At 56.4% G+C, this 18,931-nt stretch overlaps 1 protein-coding gene, 1 long non-coding RNA gene and 1 other non-coding gene across 5 annotated transcripts; 1 reads left to right on the top strand and 2 right to left on the bottom strand.

The window, feature by feature from the left end:
* Positions 1–748: 748 nt before the first annotated feature.
* LOC103676896 lies at positions 749–16,351 on the bottom strand. 3 transcript variants are annotated; one of them, XM_008706113.2, is made up of 9 exons: positions 8,680–8,774; positions 7,562–7,684; positions 6,896–6,994; positions 5,949–6,081; positions 4,324–4,437; positions 3,947–4,102; positions 3,388–3,512; positions 2,730–2,831; positions 749–1,879 (listed from the first exon to the last, which is right to left on the bottom strand). In XM_008706113.2, the coding sequence occupies exons 2-8, from the start codon at positions 7,600–7,602 to the stop codon at positions 2,750–2,752; spliced, it is 750 nt and encodes a 249-aa protein (XP_008704335.1). In that variant the 5' UTR covers positions 7,603–7,684; positions 8,680–8,774; the 3' UTR covers positions 749–1,879; positions 2,730–2,749. The 3 variants fall into 3 exon arrangements, with proteins under 3 accessions (XP_008704335.1, XP_040497314.1, XP_040497313.1); XM_040641380.1 differs by having other exon boundaries at positions 3,388–3,488; XM_040641379.1 differs by lacking the exons at positions 749–1,879; positions 2,730–2,831; positions 3,388–3,512; positions 3,947–4,102; positions 4,324–4,437 and adding exons at positions 7,087–7,295; positions 9,713–9,805; positions 11,711–11,834; positions 12,322–12,883; positions 16,105–16,351 and having other exon boundaries at positions 6,040–6,081.
* LOC121105197 lies at positions 15,751–18,339 on the top strand. The gene is made up of 2 exons (XR_005837589.1): positions 15,751–15,874; positions 17,586–18,339. It is a non-coding gene; the product is annotated as an uncharacterized LOC121105197 (long non-coding RNA).
* Positions 16,688–16,794, bottom strand: LOC121105300. The gene has a single exon (XR_005837769.1). It is a non-coding gene; the product is annotated as a U6 spliceosomal RNA (small nuclear RNA).
* Positions 18,340–18,931: the final 592 nt, after the last annotated feature.

Genomic DNA, 18,931 nt, shown 5'->3' with positions numbered 1-18,931 from the left:
TGATCCTGGAGTCCAAGGATGGAGCCCCATGTCGGCCTCCCTGCTCAGCAGGAAGTCTACTTCTCCCTCTGCCCCCTGCCCCCCGCCCCCACTTGTGTTCTCTCTTGCTCGCTCACTCTCTAATAAATAAACAAAATCTTTAAAAATAATAATTCTGATGCTACATCCTATGGCTCAGGCCATGGGAATCCTGAGGTTCAGGGCTCGGACCAGCTGTTGGCTGCATCCTCAGGAGGGTTACTGGCTGGAACAGTGGCACGTGGCCTCCCACAAGGCTGGGCTTGCCTTATTGCTTGGTGGCTGGGTTCCGGGGTAAATGCCCCAGGGACTCCTTCTGATAGAAGAGTCCAGACTTGACAAGGATTGGCTTCCTCCTGGGTATCAGGCCACCATTTGCGAAGTGGGCACCCAGATCCTTTGCTGGTGGATGTCAGAGTCACACAACTTCCAGAGCCCAAGGCTCCCTGAAGCTAGAGTTTGCTTCCACCTCCATCCAGGGCAGCCAGGGTGCTGCCAGAGCCCGTGGGGACAAAGGCAGACATGGCTGGTCCTCTGCCATCAAGACATTTGTCAATGAGCAGACGAGACAGCTCTTGGCCGAAGGGAGACTGTGATGTGCATTCCAGGGGAGAATGTGAGCAACAGACTTGGGGGTGTAGAAGCCAGATCTGGAAGGAGGAGAATTTCAACAGATGGGAAGGGCCCTCCAGGGCGGTGGAACAGAACATGCAAAGATATAGAGACAATCTGAAGCATATGAATTTGTCATTTTTATTGGGGGGAAATGATCAAATATCAACGATTACAGGTAGGTCAACCTCCAGCAGACACACAGGCAGAGGGACAGCCAGTGTAGCTAGACCAGCGGACCTCAAAATATGTTCCCTGGAATCCTAGGGCCCTGAGATCCTTCAGGAGACCTGTGAGGTCAAAACTCTTTTCATTATACTAAAGCATTGTTGCCCTTTTCGCTGGGCGGACATTTACACCCATGGCCCAAAAGCCGCAGTGGATAGAGCTGCTGGAACCTCGGCCCGCGCCAAGGCAGCGACAGCAAATTCTAGTCCTCCTCACCATCATGCACTCACAGAAAAAAAATCCAGTTTCACTTTAAAATGTGCTGATAAAAGGGTACAAAGTTACTTTTATTAAATCTCAACCCTGAGTACACACATGTTTAATATTGTGCATGAAGGAAAGCCCAGTTCATAGCTCGCCCTTGTGCGCGGTGAAAGACGTGGCTGCCCTGAGCAAAAGCACCTGGGCATCTGACCGAGTTACAAGCTGAACTAGCCACTGGTTCTATGGAACACTGCTTCCTTTTTTAAGATTTTATTTATTGGGGGGGAAGAGCATGAGCAGGGGGAGCAGCAGACTCTGCACTGAGCAGGGAACCCGACTCGGGACTCGATCCCAGGACCCTGGGATCATGACCTGAGCCGAAGGCAGACGCTTCACCGACTGAGCCACCCAGGCGTCCCTGCACCACTTTTACTTGAAAGAATGACCAATGGACAGCCTATTCGGTTATTGATGGCATTTTCTTGAGAATGAGTGATGTAAGCTGGCTGCTTCCAAGTAAACAACAGGCAATATTTGTTGGCAATGATAAAAATTTAAGCCCTCAAGCAAAAATCAGGATTTTGGAAAACTTGTGCCTTCTGCTGTGAGCCTGGGATTCCCACCAGCTACAAACTCTCCTGGTGAAGCTGATGGCGGTGTTAACAGCGGTGCTTTCTGGATAAGGTAGGATAAGACGTGCCGACACCAGGATCCGCATCACTCTGTGAACTGGTATCTGCCAGGTGACACACACTCGATGTCACAAATTCACGTACGGGTAGAGGAGCCATTCAAAGTGCAAGACCAATGGATTTTACTGCAACAGAGCATGTAAATGTCATAAAATTCATCAAGCACGTTTCAGAATCCATGTTCTAATCTTTAATAAACTACCACCTGTCCAGTTTGGGTCTGGTATCCAAGAAGAACAGATACTGAAAAGAGGCATCAAAATACCCTCCCCTTCCCCAACAGTAACTAGAATATGAGAGGCTGGACCTCCCTTGCATACTTCGGAGCCTGTCATAACACATGGAATGCAAGTAGTGACACAAAGGTCCACCTGCCTCCTGGTAAGCTGGACAAAGATATTTGCAAAAATATAAACCAATGACACCCATACTGTTAAGTTTGTTGTTATTATTTCAGAAAATACTTTTCATTTAAAAATCATTATTTGCCATAATTTTAACATGTTATGGGTTTGTTTTTTTTAAATAAATTAATATTTCTAAATTAGTATTATTTTTATATAGATACTAATTTATTTCCAAATCTATTTAGTCACATATAAATAATACATTTTATCATTTACTTTGTTTATAGTTATTTAATAAATAGTAATTTTCTGTTTTAATGAATTACTAATTTTAACAAATAAATGAATTACTAAATATTTCTTGGTCTTAATTTCTAATGCGGTAGCTCTTCAGTATAATCACATTAGCTATACTTCTTTAGTTCAGTAATTGCTCAGAGTAAAGGGGTCCTGAGACCAGCTCCTGAGAACTGCTGGCCTAGAGCACAAGGTGACGCCTTGTCTACCGAAAGCAGCTGGACCCTGCTCCACTGTGCCCCTTGACCTGGCTCCCCACCCTGCCCAGGGCGGGACCCTCCCCCATCGCCTCCCCTGGAGGAGTGCTCTGGAGCTTTGCACCCGTGGTCACCTTGTCCAGAGCTGGGGGTGTCAGCAGCAGCAGCGGCAGTAGCTTCCCTTGACCTCAATCTCCTTGTCCAGGTCCACAGAGCTGCATGGCTGGTCCTGAATGCTGGGGAGTGGGGAGAGCTTCTGTGCACCCGTGAGCTCCTGGTCTGTGCAACCAGGAGTGTGCACGACTGAAACCTAGAGCAGTGTCTTCCAGGACAGTTGGGACACTAGCAGATTGCCCAAGTCCCCACCCACCCTTCCCTCTGGGGACTCTGAGGCACCCTACCAGGGAGCCCTGGGAATTCTGGGAACAGGTCAGGACAGAAGCGCTCTGAGGGTCCTGCCCAGTGAAGCCTGGAAGCAGGGGGCAGGGAGACCAGGCTCCCTTAAGACCCCAGGTGGGTGACGGTCTTGCATTGCCTGCAGTGTTTTGCTGAGGACTCTGGGCAAGTCCGTGCCAAGACCCTTACTCTCTGGCCCCAATTTCCCTATCTGGGAATGGGGGTCACAGAGCCGTGAGACTCCAGCCTAGGGCTCCCAGTGCCTGGCAGCGACTAACCCTCAGGACCTGTGCCTTTAGCACAGCCTTGCCCCCACCAAGGCCCCTGGCTACCCCACCTCCGCAGGCTCCTCCTCCCCCTCTCTACCCACCCCCTGCCCTTTATTCTCCCTCATACCTCACATAACCTGGGAATCTGTCCCTGAAGGAGGCCAGCCAGTCATCCACAGTCTCCCTGCTCTTGTTCTCACGGGACTGGAAGATCCCCATGATGGACTCCTGTGGGTTGGTCAAGCCGAGGTCCTGCAGAAAGCAGCTGGTGGGTGAGCCAAGGCCCTGTGTACCCAGCCTCCTCTCTCGGGAGGACCCATTTTCCTCACCCACCTGCAGGCCCACACCCCGGGTCTACCCTTCAGGCCCCAGGGCCGTCACTGCTGGTCAGAGCTTCCTGGTCCTGCTGATGTTACCTCCTGAGCTCCCACAGGCTGTCCTGGCCTGGGGGGGCGGGGGCTGCCTCCCCCCAGCTTGCAACATCCCTGCCCCCACCTCAGCCTTTGCCATGAAAGCAGGTGGCCCCAGCCTTGTGTGCGGGATTCAAGGCCCAGTGCTGTCAGGTCTGATTGTGGTTTGAGTGAGGAGAGCACACATAGCCCAGGCAGGGGGCCAGGAGAGGCAAGAACTGGAAAGGGAGAATAAAGCCCCCCAGCACTCAGCCTACCCGAGCGGCCACGGCTCACCCCATGCTTCGTGAAGATGTCGTGCAACTTCCTGGTGTCTGTCTCCACCTGAACCCCGAGGCCCTCCCACGTCCCAGGCTCCAGCGTCCTGAGGTGGGTGGCCAGGGCCTGGACATACTCCCCAAAGACCACCGTGTGCAAACTTCGCATGATTCTCTGCTCCCCCAAAAGACAAAGAGATGGAGAGGCCTGAGTGAAAGCTGTCCCAGGACCTGGTCCGGCTGGCCCTCGGACACGGGGGTGGCAGGCTGCTACGCAGACTCCTCTCACACCGGCCTGTCGGGGGCCTGTCCCCACCACCAGGCAGATGGAACCCCCAGCCGCCGGGTTTCAGGGGTGCCTGCCTCAAGTTGTTGGCAAGTCAGTCGGCCTCCTACCTTGTACGTGGGAGTAGAGTGCATGTTGGGGCAGCCCTCCAGGCCCTGCCACAGGGACTGCAGAGCTCCAACCAGATCCTTGTCCTTCTTCCCAAAGTGGCCCCTTAGCAGACTCTGAGGACAGGAGGGTCAGACATCACGGAGGCCCGAGGCACCCAGCTGGCTGTGCTCCCTCCCAGCCTTGCCTAGTCTCCAGCCTTGCGGCCCCCACCCCTCCCCACTGGGCGCACAGTCCTGGACCAGAAGGGCCCACGCTGAGGGAGACAGAGGCTCATCCGCTGTCTGTCCCAAAGCTCTGTCCACCTTCCTCCTGTGGACTCCTGGAAGCACTCTGGATTCAAACCATAGCCCTTGACTTGACCTCCTCCCTGGAGCCCTCCCAAGGCCTCCTGGGTCTCTCCCCTTCCCCCTTGGTGCCCACAGGACCGTGGCCTGGCACCAGACCTTGATGCTTTCTCCCTCCGGATCGGACTCCCAAGACATGAGACAAGGGCCTGCTCAGTTCTCAGTGGACGCCAGAGGGGACAGGCAGAGGGGCAAGGCCAGCCCATGCGGTGTTTAGCCAGGGGACCTGAGCAAGTCCCACGCCCACTACGACCCAGCCCTCCAGCGCCCCCTCTACACGAAGCAGCCTCCTGAGCATCATCCGTAAAACACGGTGCCAAGTCCGATCCGCGAGCGGTGGCAGCCTGGAGCTCTGTGTAGAGAAGGGCCCTGCGGCTCCACACAGACCAGAGCAGAACAGAATGCTGGGGTTGATTAGTAATGTCTGCCACAGCCCAGGGTGAGACAAGGCAGTATGTAGGCCATCCTGGGAGGGCATGACATCTCTGGGTCTTCCCAGGTGCTCAGATCTCTGCAAAATCCAATGGCCATTGTCTCAGGAGCCGGTCCCCACAGTGGGAAATGAATCACTGGATAGAGTGGCAGGAATGGGGACCCGCCCAGCACCACCCCCCATCTCCTACCCAGAAAGCCCCATGAGGACAGGGCCCTGAACCCCAGATTTGAACAGGAAATGCCCTCCTGTGGTTTCCACATCCTGGGAGGCCACCTTGCCCTCTCAAGACTTCAACTCTGGGACCAGCCCCTGAGTATCCTCAGGGACCTCATCCTCCGGTGTGTGTGGCAGCCACAGCTCAGGAGACAAAGATGGGCAGGCCCACAGGGACACAGTGAGGGGACTTCACCTGCCTGGGGACACACTGGGGTTAGAGCCAGGATGGGGGGCAGGGGGTCAGGCCTCAGCCGGCCTGGCAGGAGAGCAGTTTCACAGGTGGAGAAAGGGGAGGGGACAAAGGGAGGTGCCCTCAGTGAGGAGGGAGCCAGGCCTCAGAAGGGGCAGAGAGGCCAAGCCCCACCCAGCCCACCCACAGGGACAGGGCCCCTCCCTCAGTCCATGCAGGAAGGTGGCCCCACCCTTCTGCTCCAGACAAAGGCATGGAAAAGGCTGGAGGCCTGACCAAGAACATCAGCACCTGACCAGTGCCTTGCCCTGTCACCCTAGCAAAGGCTCTGCTGGGCTGGGCACAAGTCCAGGGAGACACAGGCAAGCATCTCCTGTCTAGGTTTCCTGGGAGCAGGAAAGACCCTCACACCAGGGCCAGGGCAGGGGGTGCCATCACCTGGCACAAGGCCCTGACTCGAGGCAGGAGGTTGTCCCGGCTGTGGTCCTCAATGTGCTGGATCGTGCCTTGCACAGCCAGGCCCAGGTCTGCACACGGAACATGTTGCTGGCTCAGCTCCTGCCACGTTTTCCTGGTGGGGCAACCAAAGGGGTCCATGGGTCCTGGCCCAGAGCCTGCCACAGCCCCAGGCTGCACACCAGCCACGCGGGTGCCACCCTGTGCACCCCCGGACGCTCCCCCATTTCTGCTGCTGTTGCTGTCTATCCCATCCTGTTTTTTCTGACTGTGTTTAGGGACTGGTGTAACCACGTGGCTTAAAATGCGAAAGGTACAGTGGAAAACTCCTCTCCCAGAGGCAGCCAGTGCTCTTGGCGCTTGGTGTTTCCCTATGAAATGGTGCCATTCTGTACACACATGGGGGTGTCAGACCCGCTTTTCTCACAGGTGGTCCCCATGGACCTGCGGCCTAGCCAGCCTGCTCCCACTGGCCCCGCCCACACCCGGCCGCACCCCGACACACCCTCTGGCCCCGCCCACACCCGGCCGCGCCCCGACACACCCTCTGGCCCCGCCCACACCCGGCCGCGCCCCGACACACCCTCTGGCCCCGCCCACACCCAGCCGCGCCCCGACACACCCTCTGACCTCGCCCAACCCAGCCGCACCCCGACACACCCTCTGGCCCCGCCCACACCCGGCCACACCCCGACACACCCTCTGGCCCCGCCCACACCCGCCGCACCCCGACACACCCTCTGACCTCGCCCACACCCGGCCACGCCCCGACACACCCTCTGGCCCCGCCCACACCCGCCGCGCCCCGACACACCCTCTGGCCCCGCCCACACCCGGCCGCACCCCGACACACCCTCTGGCCCCGCCCACACCCGACGCGCCCCGACACACCCTCTGACCTCGCCCACACCCGGCCGCGCCCGACACACCTGAGGATGCAGCAGTTGGCCAGCACGTGCACCTCGGGCAAGGCCCTGGCAGCGGCCGAGGCATTCTGCTGGAGGAGGTGGACAGCCTCCGCCTGGTACCTGCAGTGGAGGCTGGAGATGAGCCCCTCCCAGCGGCCCACCCCGCGGGCGGGCCCCACCCAGCCAGGCCCTGAGGACTTGCTCCCTCCCACTTCACTGCCGCTTCCTCGCAGAATCACTGATGTGCGTGACAGCGACCGAGATGTTGGCAAGGCAGGGAGGATTTCCTTGGGCGGGCTGTGCGCCAGGCCCTACAGCCAGATGCTTCCTAAGGACCTTTTCATGTAATGCTCTCGGTGACCATTTGTGGTAGATGCTTCCAGAACAGGATGGGAGTGGTTTTTTCCAGTGGACTTGGGAACTGCAGGGAATGCTGTATTTGAGAGGCCCGCCCGCCTTCCCGGCAGTGAAGGAAGAGGAGGGAAGGGAGGCGAGCTCCTGGAGCTGGGCTGGCCCCCCCTCCCAGAGAGTCAGGGTGAGGCCTGGGGGTGCCGAGCTCTCAGGAAGGGGAGGCTGGCACCCCACGCCTGGGCTGGGCCCCTGAAGCTGCCCCAGAGCAGAGAGCAGGGAGAGGGTCAGGGACAACACACTGCTCCCCAAAGACGGGGAAAAAAGGAGTGCCCTCACCTGTCCCAAGAACGCTGATCAACCTGGAGGCCCGTCCACATTTTCTAAACATTTAAAGTCTGGCTGATTTCACCGAAAAATCCACATGTCTGGTCTCTCTTAAATAACGTACTTCATGTCCGCCTGTAAGGGAGCCCGTCCCAGGTGAACACAGATACTCTGAAGGCCCCAGAGAGACGAGCCTAGCGATGTGGTCTACACAGTGCTTCCTCTGAAACAGGAGGAGCCCACAATGCTGACCCCCGCCCCAGCCTAGCGGGAAAGAGGCCAGGTCCCCACCCAAACCCTGAGGCTGGGGCAGAGCTGGATTTGTGGCTCAGGTCCGGCGGTGAAAAGCAGAGGAAACAGGGAGGCAGGCAGTCTACCAGGTCCCTGGCCAGGATCCGTAACTGAGATAATATTTTAATGAAATATTTTTAAAAATTAAAATCAGTCGGGGCGCCTGGGTGGCACAGCGGTTAAGCGTCTGCCTTCGGCTCAGGGCGTGATCCCGGCGTTATGGGATCGAGCCCCACATCAGGCTCCTCCGCTATGAGCCTGCTTCTTCCTCTCCCACTCCCCCTGCTTGTGTTCCCTCTCTCGCTGGCTGTCTCTATCTCTGTCAAATAAATAAATAAATAAAATCTTTAAAAAAAAATTAAAGTCAGTCCAAAACATCCATCATGAGCAAAACATGGAATTTTAAATAAGGACCAAATTCGACCCTGCATGTTCATGACTCCCCTCCTAGGCTTCCCCCTAATCCCACTCCTGCTGTCCAGGACGGGAGCCACAGCCCCATGCGGTGTTTAACGGTCAGTGAATTACAATTAAATAAAATTTAACTGTGGTCCCTCCGTGGAACTAGCTCGACAGCCACATGAGGCCAGAGCCGCCGTGTCAGCAGATGCCACCGTATCAGACGGTGCCGCCATGGGACATTTCCAGAGCCAAGGTGGGAGGTGAAGCTGGCCAGACTGGGAGCACCAAAGGCCAACGCTAGAATGTTCCCCTGCTTTGGGAACTGGCCAAGCACCTGGTGGCCAGTGGTTGGAGGCTTGGTCAGCACTCTAACTGGGGTTCGGTGGACCCAGCCACCCATGCCTCCTTCTCTGGGCAAGGACCACCTTTTCACTTACCTTTCCAGAAACCTTGAAAATGTTTCCAGAACCATCTTTCGCACCTGGCTGGTGATAGAAGGTCCCATGGGTTGTTCTGCATTTTTTTCCAGCAGCTGTCAGTCAAAGCAAGTGGGCTCTCAGGGGGACCCAGGGACCAGTCATACAGCCAGTGGACCCCAGGAGAATGTGTCCCCCCCCAACTTCGTGCCTGACACAGCTGTCCTTGCAGGAAGGGCTGGCGTGCACCGGCCACCGCCACAACTGCACCACTCCGCAGATGGCACAGAGCAGATGCCTCCCACCAGGTCCTCACTACCCCTCCCTACCCCCCCAGTCTTGCCAGGCCCTCTCCCTTGAACCTCCACTGTATCCTGCCATCAGCCAGCCTGAACAACACCCTCATCTTCACACATGGCTAGGCTTCTCCTGTTTGGCCCGGAGGCTGCCCCAGCCCCACCTGAAGCCACCAACTCCCCACCTGACACTCTGAACAGTGTTGTTTGGCATAAAGGCATGAGGATGCTTAACATCACCTCCTTTTCTCCCTCCAACCCTGAGCAGTCAAGAGAAGCAATAGAACCCCCCAGCACCAGATCCTCTTTAAAAGAAAAAAGCCCCCCCACCACCACACGCGCTGGTGGCCTCGCCTCCTCCTGGGCCAAACATCCTTCACCCCGATGGGCTGCTTGACCCTCTCCCCGAGGCGTCCTCAGACACTGGTCTCTGTGCAGGTCCTACCTGAGGCCCGAGCAGGCTCGTGAGTGAAGACATTCCAGGAAGAGGCCTCTCCCCAGAAGATATGCCCTCAGCCCTGCACTGGGGCCCCACTTGCCTCTGCCCGTCGTCCTCAGACACTGACGCTTCGATGCCTGAAGCCCCGCCCTCCACTGGGCCACCTGTCCTTGTTGCATACGCACCCCACCACCCGTCAGCCATAGTCCCCCCAGACCACAGTCCTTCCAGGCCACTCCCGGGTGGCACCAGGCCAGGTGCTCAGGAAGGGGTCAGGGACCCTGAGTGGTGGGCTGGGAAGGTGCGGACAGGTGCATACCTGGAAGATTTCGAGAAACGTTGGGTGGGGAGACTGGGCCCACTTTTCCCGATCATGGATCAGGACTCTTTCCAGACACTTTTCCAACTCTTCCTGCCCAGAAAACAGTAAAAGCAATTTCTATCCCCATGCTCCTCTCTGGGGCACACCGGGTCCAGCCCCGACTGAGGATGGGAGAAAGGGTGAGTACCAGAGCCAGCCCAGGGACAGTCGAGCAGTGGCCTGAAATCCCCCACCCCTGAGGGACCCAGTTCCAAGTAAACCCCCTCTTTCATGGCCTCCAGCCTTCCGGCCATCATGGGTGTCTGTGAAGCACCCTCCTCGTTCCTGGCAGGTCCTCTCCCCTGTCCCGCCCACTCATTCACCTGGGGGTGATGGGCAGCTACCACCCTTGGGCAGCCAGAGCCCTTCCGTGGGCGAGACCTGAGAGGGACGCCCAGAGACCCATGGCCTGGGGGACATGGGGGCCATGGACTGCTGGGGACCAGGGGGCACCAGGGAGACCCGGGGTATTTGGGACCAGATCCTAGCCAAAAACCTAAGTGTGACCTCTTGGGCCCGACCAAAGGCAATGACAAAGGCTGTCTCTGGCAGATTCCCAGGGGAAGCTGCCCTCCTCGCCCCAGGTTGCAGCACAGCCAGCGCCATGCGGTCTGGGGGGGTGGGCCTCAGGCTGGCTTCCTCTGCTCCCACACAGGTCTCACTCCTAGCCCAGGCACCTCCTTCTAGAAGCCTGTTTACTGGGTTCCCTGGGCAGGCCGAGGGCTTCTTATTTGGGGAAGGGGACAGCCTACAAGCTAATTTTCTCCACCGACTCAGCAGTCAGTACTTTACCACGCTTACCCCATCCCTGTCATGCCCTGCCCTCGTCCACCAAACAGCAGGGAGCTGTGTCTGGCCACCTGGGCCAGGAGAGGATCCTGACCCCACATCCAGCTGATGCGAGCCCTTGCTTCGCACGGGTGCTGGGGATGGAATGGGCACCACTCCCGCTAAGCCTCTTGCCGGCATCACCGCAGTAAGACACAGAAGGAGGGCTACATGTCACGTTAGTTCCGGCTGCCTATCTGAATGGACCACTTGGCACACAGCACAGTCATTGACAGGTGGGTGGGGAAGAGCAGGCGTGCTAAGTAAGCCCTGTCTTCCTTCATTCAGCCCAGACTGCAACTCCACAGTTTCGGGGAGAACCAGGAAGGACAGGGGGCCTCAAAACCAGGTGCTTCAGCGAGACAAAGCCCTGAGTTTGCAGCCAAGGAAAAGGCCAGGCATTTATATACCAGTTACTGGAAAACTCCAGCTAAATCGATACCAATTCTTTGGCACACTGTCATAAAGCTTAGTTTCTCAATCTGTTAGCTAAGAAAGGCAGAAGGCTTCCCTGTATCCAGAACATCTTTCTTGATGTGTCTGTGCCAAGACCAGCAACGCTGGTACCGAAATCACGTTCGTTAAAAATGATCACAGTACAAGACTGTGATGTCCCGGGGCGCCTGGGTGGCACAGCGGTTAAGCGTCTGCCTTCGGCTCAGGGCGTGATCCCGGTGTTATGGGATCGAGCCCCACATCAGGCTCCTCCGCTATGAGCCTGCTTCTTCCTCTCCCACTCCCCCTGCTTGTGTTCCCTCTCTCCCCCAGGGCAGCTGGCTTTCCGCCTGAGGCTCACCGGCCCTGCCCTGCGCTGTGGCCACCAGTATGCAAGAAGCCAGACCACCCTTACTTGTCAAGGCAGCATCCTCCGGTCTGGTGCTCTCCCTACAGGCCCGCTAGACAAGCTCCTCTCACCGCAGAGTGACGGCCACTGTTATGTCCCATGTGACGGCGCTCAAGGGCCAGAACCAATACACCACCACCCCCGCAGCCCCACCACCCCTGCAGCCCCAGCACCCCCGCAGCCCCACCACCAGGGGGCCCACCCTGGCCCAGCTCCCCGCCCGCTGTGCCCCAGACGCAGGACAAGGAGGTCTCTGGGTGACGGTTACTCCTGGATCCATTTACCTGGATCAGCCCCACCAGCTCCTTCTGCATTTTGGACATCCAGGTAACAAACATCACGGGGTCCAAGAGGTGCCAGACCGTGGGCTCCTGGGAGGTGGGAGGTGCTTTCACGAGTGTCTCCCTGCTGGGTTGGAAGGAGCCATGAGGGGCAAAGAGCTGAGCTGGGGCTGGGGAGAGGGGCTGGGGTGTGGAGGACAGCTCGGTGCTAAGGGCAGTGGACCCCAGGCTGGGCCTTGCCCCCTCCCCAGCCTGTGCTGCCCGCCCCCCACCCCTGCACAAGGCCCAGTGACTGGAGAGGGCAGCCGGGGTTGAGAAACGGGGGCATGAGGTCCATGGGTGTAGACAAGTCTCAGTGGTCACACACACACACACACACACACCCTAACGTGCTAACCCACCCATACACATGCTACACAACAGACACGCTGGCACACACTAACACACGCGTGTGCACACGCTGTCCCCAAGGCCAGCTGCGTCCACACTTTTCCAACCACCAGTCCTGCCCAGGTGGCCCCTCCAAAGGCTCTCTGTTGACACAGCCTGCCTGAGGGCCCTCGCCCAGGGCAGTGGCCTCGCCCAGCACCCCAAGCTCCCGCAGGAAGACTCACCCCGGCTGCCTGAACAAGTTCATCTTGCCCCAGGTGTACAGAACCTGACGGCTTTTCAGACTGGTGCCGCAGGAGTCCGTGAGCTCGAAGAGGCGGCTGAGAAGAGCCTCCTGGAAGTACATGCTGTAGTCCTCCCAGAGGCGTGTCCCCAACAGGCGTGCCCGCGGGGACCCCAGGCCACGTCTCACAGCCTTGTCTAGTTTCTCCAGGTATGGGTCCAGTGCGTCCTTGGGGCCCAGGGTGGGCACTCGGGCCTCAGCGTCGCTTCTCAGCAGCTTCTGCAGCTGACCGGCCCAGGTGGCAACCGGGCCGTCCTGGAGGGCGCCAGCCTCCCAGCTCTGGTCCTTGTCCTGTGTCCAGTCCACAGTGGCCAGCACGGCCTGGAGCTTCCGCTCCAGCTCCTGGCTGGGCCCAGTGCCCTCCAGAGCCTGCTGAACAACCTGCCACATGCTCTGGGCCAAAACCTCGTACCGGGGGCTGCAGCCCTGCCCTTCCTCCGCCAGCGCCGAGATGCTCTGGTAGGCTTCCAGGAACTGCCCCTCCTGGACCAACTCGGAGAAGCCTGGAAGAAAGGAACCCGAAGGATGGCTCCATGGGGGGCTTGGAAGACCTGGAGAACTGGGGGGGGGGCGCCTGGAGTAGGGTGGAGATGGGCTGAGCTGTACGGAGCTCATCCATCAGGGGAACCAGCAAGAACACCAGGGGAATGTCTCAAGAGCCTTTGGGAATGAAGTTCCTTGTGGCCACTCAGGATCAGAAGCCACAGGTTTGTTACAATGACTGCAGAAGACCAGCAGGCTTTCTTCCACTGTGTCACCTTGGAGCAGAAAAACGTTACCCCCAGCAGTTTCTTCCCGTGAGCCTGGAAGTTCCCAGGGCTATGCACGGTCCGTGACTTCATCAGCTGTGGGTTTGCTCACCACACACGGAGACAGGAAAGATACTTTCCCCACCGGAGGCAAGGAGAGGGAGGCCCAGCAGAGTTAGTGGAAGATGTTCCAGCAAGTGGTCTCAGAAAGAACGCACATCAGGACCACCTGGAGGGCTCATTCCAGCCCCCGGTTACAATGTGCATTTCTGACACGCTCCCAGGAGGTGCTAATGGTGCTGGTCCCGGACCTCCCGCTGTGCCCAGAGGGAGAGATGGGAAGGGAAGGATTCTGCTTTGGATCCCAGAGGAGCCTCAGCAGGACTGTCCAGCCTGTAACTGCAGGAGGCAGGCTCCAGTGAGACTCAAAACTGAAAGAGGAATTGGGCAGGCTTGTCCAAAGCACTTGAACACTTGGACACCAATTCTTCTGGACTTCAACTTGAAAGGGCATTTTTGAACTTTAACTTCTCCTGGAAATTTCAAAATGAGAGGGCATTTATATTTAAAGTTGGGGCTCAAAGTGTCTTTCTGTTGTCAAGGGCAAATGCATGTCCTTCCCTTTCCTATTCCTCCTGACAGCTGGAATGTACATGTGATGCCAGGACCTGGGCAGCCATCCTGAGCCATGAGACAGGAACCCCACGTGGAGGATAGTGGAGGAGTACAATGGAGAGGTCTGGGTCTCTGAGTACTGAGGAGCTCCGAACCACCTACTCAAATCTTCCATGAGAGAAGCAAATTTTATCCTGCTTTATCTTAAGCCACTAGTTCGTTGGGTCTCTCAGTGAAAGCAGCTGAACTTATAATAATACAAAGAATTGAGGAGGAGTGGAGTATGGAATGGAAACTATTTTGAACCAAAACAGGACAGCTTTCCATGGCATGTAACTATTTTGAGGGTGAAGCGTCCCTATCCACTCACTTCTCATCGGTAGCTCCTTGTTGATAGTAATTAATTAGATCAGACTTGAGACTAGGAGCTGTAGCCGCAGGTTTTTACCAAATGCAGGGCTGCTCAGGGGTCACACCCCCTCCTCCCAGAGCTGCACCGTCCAGCACGGCATCCCCAAGTCACACGTGGCCACTGAGCCCTTGAAATGTCAAAACCAAGCTGTGCTGTCAGGGTAGACCACACGCCAGATTTCAAAGACTTAGCAGGGAAAAAAAAAAAAAGAATGTGTAATATCTTAATTCTAATATTGATGGAATGTTGAAACATGTTGAAATACGTCAGCTGCATTGGGCTAAATAAAACGTATTACTAAAATTAATTTCACCTATTTCTTCTTATATCTTTACAGTGACTCCTGGAAACAGCTCCAGCTCTATTTCCCCAGGGCAGCACTGCTCTAGAGCGTGCTTGCCCCTCTCCCTCCAACATGGAGCTCCTGCGTATCCTGCACCAACCTGGCTCTTTTCTGGGTAGGGGGCCATCATCCCCCTACCCCAAACCAGAAGAGCTGCCCTTACAGAGTCCTGAGGTCTCCTGGGTTCCGTACAAACATGGCAGCGTTGGTACCATTTCTTTAGCAAAGATACTGGGGGGGATGGGTCAGGCAGGCAAAGGCAGACATGAGGGGTCCACTGTTGCACCCACACATGCCCCATGCAGGCCCATCGAGCTATGCCCAGCTTGGCTGCTCTCGGCCACCTGACCATCTCCCGCCATGACAGGCCAGCAACACGTGGGGCCAGCAACAGCTGGCCTGAGAGAAAAAGTGAAATGCACCTGAAAAGTGACTGTCCTGGCCAGGCTGCCCCAAGGTCACCAGGCACAAGGCTAGTGAGGATACGAGAGACCCTCCAAGATCCCATCACCCGTGAATCAGCTGATAAACACTTGTCCCCTCTTGGGTGATGATGCCAGTCACCATCCAGATGCCAGAGACAGAAAGGCAGCTGGTGACACCCCATCCCCCCCCCCATGACCCCACACTCCCATGGCAATTCTGCAACTTCCCACTGACCTCAGGGAAAGTCTGAAGCATTTTCTCTTTAGGAAAACATTCCCTGGATTATAAAGGTGCCAGCTCGTCCCGCAAACCCATTATGGACCAGAGCCTTAATCACCAGCCGGCCCCAGCCCTGCTGCTCCACTCAGGGTCATGCAGCAAGCTTTCCTGGGCACGGATTCATGCTGGGTCACGGGGACACAAATAAGGCTCATACACAGACCCTCCACACACACTCCTTCCCCGCCCCAGGCCCCTCTCCTCTCGCTCCTACAGCCCTAGACCCTGGGGCACAAGTAGCAGCCAGCCCTGCCGGCCTGGATTTGAACCGTGACCTTCTCACCTGCCGTGGGTCCCTGGGCAAAGGTTTCATCAGCTTTGAAATGGTGAGGTGCATCTCACAGGTGTGATGACTACGGGCTGGTTCACTCTGCTTTGGTCCTTCCCTTGCTCCCCCGCATGGTGTCAGAGCCCCGTGGGCTCAGCAGCCCGCCCCAGCCCCGTGACAGCCCGCCGCGTGGTGCGTGGTGGTGGTCAGCGAGCCAGCCCCACTCACCATGTGGGGTCCCCCAGGCATGGGAAGGAGGCATCTTCTCACTGTGCCTGGTTCCCTCCAGGCGCCCAGAGAGACATCCAGGAGGCAGGCATGTGCAGTAAATATTGAACGAAAGGATACATACGTGTGCAAAAAAAGGAAGGAACGAGACAAAGGCTTATGCCGGATATAAAGGTGAGACCCAGGGGCGCCTGGGGGGCTCAGTTGGTGAAGCGTCTGCCTTCAGCTCAGGCCATGATCCCAGGGTCCTGGGATGAAGTCCCACATAGGCTCCCTGCTCAGCGGGAAGCCTGCTTCTCCCTCTGCCTCTGCCCTTCCCCCCTGCTCATGCTCTCTCGCGCATTCACTCACTCTCTCTCAAATAAATAAATCTTTAAAAGAAATATATACGGCTAGACCCATACCTTTGGAAATTTCTGTCAGATGAACGGCATCTTGAGGTCTTTTATTTCTGTGCAATGCGCCCAGAAGCCCCACAATCCTCCTTTTTGGCTTCGGAGGGTGGCCTTTGGGCTGTTGCCTCCTGTGCCCCTGAGCCTCACTGGGCAGCATTTGCTGGTGTTCGCTCCCTGCTTCTTTGCCCTCCAGCCTGGGTTTCTTCTCGCCCCAGCGGCCCTTTCTTTTCACCCAGTCCATTGCTCTGCCTGTGTGCCCGACAGCAGCCTGGTCCCACAGACACCCTCTCGCAGGCTTGCAAGTCATGGGGTTTTATCTATCTTCACCAAACAATAGAAATAAATGGGAGGAAGCTGGTGACTGTCAGAGAAATTTCCTCTGTGTCTAAAAATATGGGTGTTGGGGTGCCTGGGTGGTACAGTCAGGTGAGTGTCTGCCTTCGGCTCAGGTCATGATCTCAGGGTCCTGGGAGGAAGCCCCATTTTGGGCTCCCCACTCAGCAGAAAGTCTGCTTCTCCCTTTCCCTCTGGCAGCCTGCCCCTCCTCCTGCTTGTGCTCTCTCCCCCAAATAAATAAATAAATCTTCTTTTTTTAAATGTGGAACGCTTCACAAATTTGTGTGTCATTGTCATGCAGGGGCCGTGCTAATCCTCTCAGTATCGGTCTACTGTTAGCATATATGCTGCTGAAGTGAGAACTCTTTTTTTTATTATACTGAAACACACACACACACACACACACACACACACACGGAAGCTACCGCTCTAATGGTCTGTAAGTGTGGCGTTCAGTGCTGTGGAGTAGTACCCATTAACTAAGTTGAGCAGTCGTCACCACCATCCATCTCCAGAACTTTTTGGTCATTGCAAACAAAAACTGTCCCCATTAACAGGAAACCCTGTTCCCCCCTGCCCCAGCCCCTGGCATCTGCCACCCTGCTTTCTGACCCCTCTAGGGACCTCACAGGAGTGGAATCGTGCAGTATTTGTCCTTGTGTGACTGGCACCACGGCCTCAAGCTTTATCTGTGTTGTAGCAGAGTTTCCTTCCTTTTTAAGGCTGAGTAATTCTCCATCGTGTGCACAGACCCCTCCTCTGTTTAGCCACTCATGTGTCGATGGACGCTCGGATTGCTTGCGTCTTTAGGCTCCTGTGAACACAGATGTGTAAGTGTGCAAGTCCCTGCTTTCAGTCTCTAGCTGTGGTTTCTTTTTCGCTGACAACGGCGTGATCACTGCTGTGGTTCTGGAAAGCTTCTCTCCTTGGAAGCGCTCACTGCCCAGGCTGGTGGTCGGCATGCTCGAGAAGCTGCTGCTCACCTCCCAGGAGGCCTCGCGGAACAGCGCCGCCAGCCGCATCACCCAGACCCTGGAGCGGCTTCCGGCCACTGTGGTGGGAAGTGGGGATATGGTGGCACCTTTCTCCTCCGGAGAACCTGCTTTCCAGCTGCCGTGACCGAACGGTGCCCCCTCTGTGCTCTGACCTGACAGGCCGGCTCTGCCTTACGCATCCAACGTGGAAACTTGGACCTACTTCGACCCAGATGGCAGTTCTTAGCCACTAGCCAGAGATCTCCCAGGACATGCTGGGGGTCTCCTACCTGGACCCCACGCAGCCCGTAGTAGTGTCCTGTCGCTTCTGTAACAAATTACCACACACGTAGAGGCCTTGTCATAAAAGCCGGCAAGGTCGCATCTCTGACCGGTCATCAGCTCTCTCCCTCTGACCACACCTGGGAAAACCTGCCCACCGCGAAGGACTCACGTGATGCCAGTGGGACACTCTTAATCACATCTGCACTGTCCCTTTCTCCACGTCCCATATTCACATGTCCCGGAGGATCGGGGTGGGAACATCTGTACACCTTCACCACGACTCTGCCAGCCACGACCATACACCGTCGCACTGCTTGTGGCCACGCATATAGTCCTCATTCCCTGCTCTGGCTGCATCCTTGATCCCTTGTGAGGACAAACCGTGATCTACTCAACCATTTTCTTTTATTTTTTTTTTTAAGATTTTATTTATTTATTCGACAGAGATAGAGACAGCCAGCGAGAGAGGGAACACAAGCAGGGGGAGCGGGACAGGAAGAAGCAGGCTCATAGCAGAAGAGCCTGATGTGGGGCTCGATCCCAGAACACCGGGATCATGCCCTGAGCCGAAGGCAGACGCTTAACCGCTGTGCCACCCAGGCGCCCCATACTCAACCATTTTCTGTTGGAAAATAAACGGAATTTTCTCTTGAGTTCACTTGAAGATACGCTCAGTGGAATCCCAAACACATCTTTGAATACTTACCAGCAACTGATTATATAGCTGAAATAAATATTTTTAGCAAGCAGCAAATTCTACAACGGCTCCCTGGCCCACAGAATACAGGTTTTGGGGACAGAAAAAGTGGAGGCCAATCAAAAACAAAACAAGTGCTCGGGGAATCCTAGAGATGAGGGCGCCGTCAAAGACAGAAACACACTCCCATCTAGCTGGACAGAGATAACCCGCCCAGCCCCCAGCCCCGCTGATTCCAGCCTTTGATACAAAGTCCTCCCTCCCAAAGCGTATGAAATTCGCTTCCTTGCCTCTGTTCCCGCCGCTGCCCCATCCAAGCGTCCTGCGTCCTGCGACAGCAAGAGCGTCCTCCTGCACGAACTCTCTGGCCCCCCTGCCAGCCCTGGTCTTGGCATTCAAATGCAGATCTGGTCTACTCACCCTACCCAGCTGCTTTCCTGTTGCCCAAGACTCGGTCACAATTATGAGGGGACCTTGAAGTCCTAAACACGTTTTGGCCCATCCCACTTCCCCAACTACCTAATTCCTCAGTGCTCCTGCCCAT

The sequence above is a fragment of the Ursus maritimus genome, unplaced genomic scaffold (genome assembly GCF_017311325.1).
Source record: "Ursus maritimus isolate PB19 unplaced genomic scaffold, ASM1731132v1 scaffold_25, whole genome shotgun sequence".
Taxonomy (NCBI): Eukaryota; Metazoa; Chordata; class Mammalia; order Carnivora; family Ursidae; genus Ursus; species Ursus maritimus.
The sequence above is the reverse complement of the archived record's forward strand: the minus strand, read 5'-3'. Positions and strand labels throughout refer to the sequence as shown.

Excerpts from the sequence above, each read along its gene's own strand:
- LOC103676896 (XM_040641379.1), bottom strand. The coding sequence starts at position 16,336 with ATGGACTGGGTGAAAAGAAAGGGCCGCTGGGGCGAGAAGAAACCCAGG. Across the intron at positions 12,884-16,104 it reads TCTGACAGAAATTTCCAAAG|GCTTCTCCGAGTTGGTCCAG; the intron begins GTATGGGTCTAG and ends CCTTTCTTCCAG. Across the intron at positions 11,835-12,321 it reads AACTTGTTCAGGCAGCCGGG|CAGGGAGACACTCGTGAAAG; the intron begins GTGAGTCTTCCT and ends CTTCCAACCCAG.